Source organism: Cariama cristata, unplaced genomic scaffold (assembly GCF_000690535.1).
Source record: "Cariama cristata isolate BGI_N322 unplaced genomic scaffold, ASM69053v1 scaffold2564, whole genome shotgun sequence".
Lineage (NCBI taxonomy): Eukaryota > Metazoa > Chordata > Aves > Cariamiformes > Cariamidae > Cariama > Cariama cristata.
The window spans coordinates 3602-6818 of NW_009612162.1; the positions used below are offsets into that span (position 1 = coordinate 3602).

At 49.6% G+C, this 3217-nt stretch overlaps 1 protein-coding gene across 1 annotated transcript in view; it reads left to right on the forward strand.

Moving 5' to 3' along the window:
* LOC104160385 (transmembrane 9 superfamily member 4-like) overlaps positions 1 to 1944 on the forward strand; it is a gene marked incomplete at its 5' end in the record, with an annotated part of 4965 nt that extends 3021 nt beyond the window's left edge. Inside the window, 3 exon segments of the mRNA XM_009698496.1 lie at positions 277 to 396; positions 928 to 1017; positions 1403 to 1944. Coding sequence (XP_009696798.1) covers positions 277 to 396; positions 928 to 1017; positions 1403 to 1552 — 360 coding nt within the window.
* Positions 1945 to 3217: the final 1273 nt, after the last annotated feature.

Consider the following 3217-nt stretch of genomic DNA (forward strand, 5'->3'; position numbering starts at 1 on the left):
TTTTTCACCTTCGATGGATGGGGTGGAATTTGCTGTTCCATTGCTAGGGAGGTAGAGGGGAATGAACAAGCTACCTCAGAGCTGTCTTTGGGCACCTTTTCGCAACCCAATTAATCTGAAGTAAGGTGGTGAAACACATTACATCTGCGGTTTCATCTAAGTGAGGCTGAGGGGCTCCTCGTTTTTCCTTGGGTGTTAGCTGCTAGAAGTTAGTCTCATGTTCACTGATTGATCACAGTAGCATGGAAACAAATTTCTGCTGTGTCTCTGTTTCAGGCAATCTGGGAGAACCAGTTCTATTACCTTTTTGGCTTTCTCTTCCTGGTGTTTATAATCCTGGTGGTATCGTGCTCCCAAATCAGCATTGTCATGGTGTACTTCCAGCTTTGTGCTGAGGTGAGATTTGCGCATTTGTAGTTTTGGTAGCTCAGGGTACTTGCCCCTGGAAAAACACAGGTCACATTACTGCTGCTGCTCAGCAGAAATGTAGTGTGGCCCAGCTTCACGAGTGTGATTGCTCTTGGCAATCTTGACTTCAAGGAGAATTGAAGCTACTTGTTTATCTGCTAGGCTGGGAACTGTGGTTTCATACCAGAAATTCTGCTGGGAGCAGGGTATTTTGAGCTGACATCTCTTCCCAAAGAAACTATTTTATTCCATCTACGTACAAAATGAAATGCAGGGCTAGAGGTGAGACATGTTCTTTGGTAGCAGGTGCTGCGATACTGACCTGGCTTTGCTTCACCATCAGCTTTTCATCTTCTTTGGAAACACTTCTGTGACAAGATAGTTCCCCAGCCCAACTGCGGTTTTCCTTGGAAGGAAAATGGGTGGTGTTCTCCCTGTCCCAGAAAGGTCACAGCTTCCCTGAGACAGTGACACAGGAAAAGGAAGCCTGTGGAATAATGAGGCTTTTTACCCTGTCAGGATTACCGCTGGTGGTGGAGGACCTTCCTGGTGTCTGGAGGATCTGCCTTCTATGTGCTGATCTATGCCGTCTTCTACTTTGTCAACAAGGTACTGTTATTCCTCTTGTATGAAAGTGCCACCTTTTAGAGGAGACTGTTGGATTTGGGGAAGGAAATGTTGGGACTGCCTAGTCCTAGTCTGTCCCCATGACAGCCCCAGGCAGCTCCTCTGCCAGCAGTGCTGACAGCCCTTCCAGAGGGGTGAGAAGGTTGTAAGTGCCCGAGGCCCCTGCCCGCAGTACCTGGGCGGAGCAGCGTTCCCTAACGCAGCCTCGAACGGGATCTCTTTTGAGGTGGACAAAAAGGAATTGAGAGGAGGGTTTCCTCCCTTTGGCAGATGCCCCCTTGTAGAGGGCACTGGGCTGGTTTGGGGAGTTAACTCTTGTTACCTTTGTACTTCACTTTGCTTGTTTTTTCATCTTCTTCTGTTTTAGCTGGATATTGTTGAGTTCATTCCCTCCTTACTATACTTTGGCTACACCGCCCTTATGGTCTTGTCCTTCTGGCTCCTCACTGGCACCATTGGCTTCTATGCAGCCTACATGTTTGTCCGGAAGATCTATGCCGCAGTGAAAATAGACTGAAGATGCAGAGACCCAGCAGAAAGTAGACACCTCTGAATGTGTGTCCTCCTGGGAGCGAAGGGGACATCTTCTCCCAGCTCTTTTAAGGAAACAAAATCCAGTGGGAGAGTGACAAGAGAAATAAATAACTCCTCGTTTTGGAATGTAACTTTGGCACAGTGTACATGGATTCTGGGCTACTTCTGGGGGGAAAAGGGGTCTGTAGATACCTTACATTTTAACTTTATTATCCTGTTCCATATTTGAGGGAGTTTTTTAGCAGAGAAATATCCCTCTGTATAAGTAAACCCCCTTTTTGCTAATTCATCCTTTTTTTTTTTTTTTTTTTTTATGTTGATGATGAATGGATTTGAGACAGCAGTGGAAACACTTGTGAAAACGTTTTCTTCCAGCCCCTAGGGTGCTCTAGGATTCAGGGAGAATCTTCAGACAAATATCAGACTGGGTGTCTTTCCTGCCTTCATGTCTGCACAGAAGAGGGAGCTTGACTATGGCAAAATAAAAGGAGCCCAAAGGCTTACTCAGCGTGAGTCTGGCGTACTCTGACCGCAGAAGTCCCGGCTTCGGCTTGTTTACAATTTGTTGGAGGTGCCATTCGGAGCCTGGGAAGTGCAATTTCACCCTGAGGGAGCTCGAGAACTGCAACCCTCGGCATCACTTCTCCATCCATCCGACAGCGTGGGCCTCTTCGGATGCCTGCACTGGAAGGGCTGAGGGAGGGTGGGATTTCCTCTCTCTTGGAAGGTGCAGCGGGACGTGACATTCTGGTGGAAGTGACGTGATTGTGCTGGTGCTAGAACACAGGACTGGCAGGATGTGCAAGGTAACTACAAGGGTTTGTTCTGTCGGTAGCTCTGCTCCAGCCGTGTGAGGAAACGGGGCAGGCTTCCTCCTTCCCGGGAAACCCACCAGGATTACGCAGAGCCCTGAGGAGAGAGGGCTGCGATGCCGCTGCTTTAGTGCCAAGCGATCCGATGCAGTGTTGGGCCTGAGGTGCTGTGAGGTGGGTGCAGGCCATGCAGAAGGGGCTGGGGACAGAGGAGCGGCCCCAAGGAGTTCTCCCATTGCCAGGAGCGGGCTGTCTTGCTACCTGCCCTGTGCTCCAGCTGCTCCCTTCTCCTCCTCTTAGATTCTCTACCTCCAGGGAACAGGAAAAGCGTATGCCCCATAGCTGTATGTTCTTCACCAAACGGTCCAAGCCCTCCGGGATAGCCAATGAGGGCTCTTCTGCAGCGGGCTCCTCTCTGTGGCTTGATGCCTGAATCAGTCCATGGGAAGCTCTTTTTAAAAGAGGTTAAAGGTTTTTGGTTTTATTTTGGTCACTTCAGTGATATTTCCACATTACAGTGAAGGCGCCCTCCATCCCCAGACTAGCTGGATTCAGTCAGGGCTACAGGGGAGAGAGGGTTTTTAGTGAGATCTATGAAAATTTTGCTTTTGCTTCTCGCTGTAGTAAGCAGCGAGGTCTCTGAGTGACCAGCTGCCACAGGTGACACCGTTCCAACCCAGAACTGTCCAAAGCCCTCCCTGTTACCAGCACTGATGTGCACCCTTGAGGGGTTTGGGGCTTTTTTTAACCCCAGTTGCCATAAGTTTCCACTAAGTCCATGCAAGGACCCATGTCTCTTACCGACGGCCTTGCCCCCCACGGGGAGCTGGCTGCCC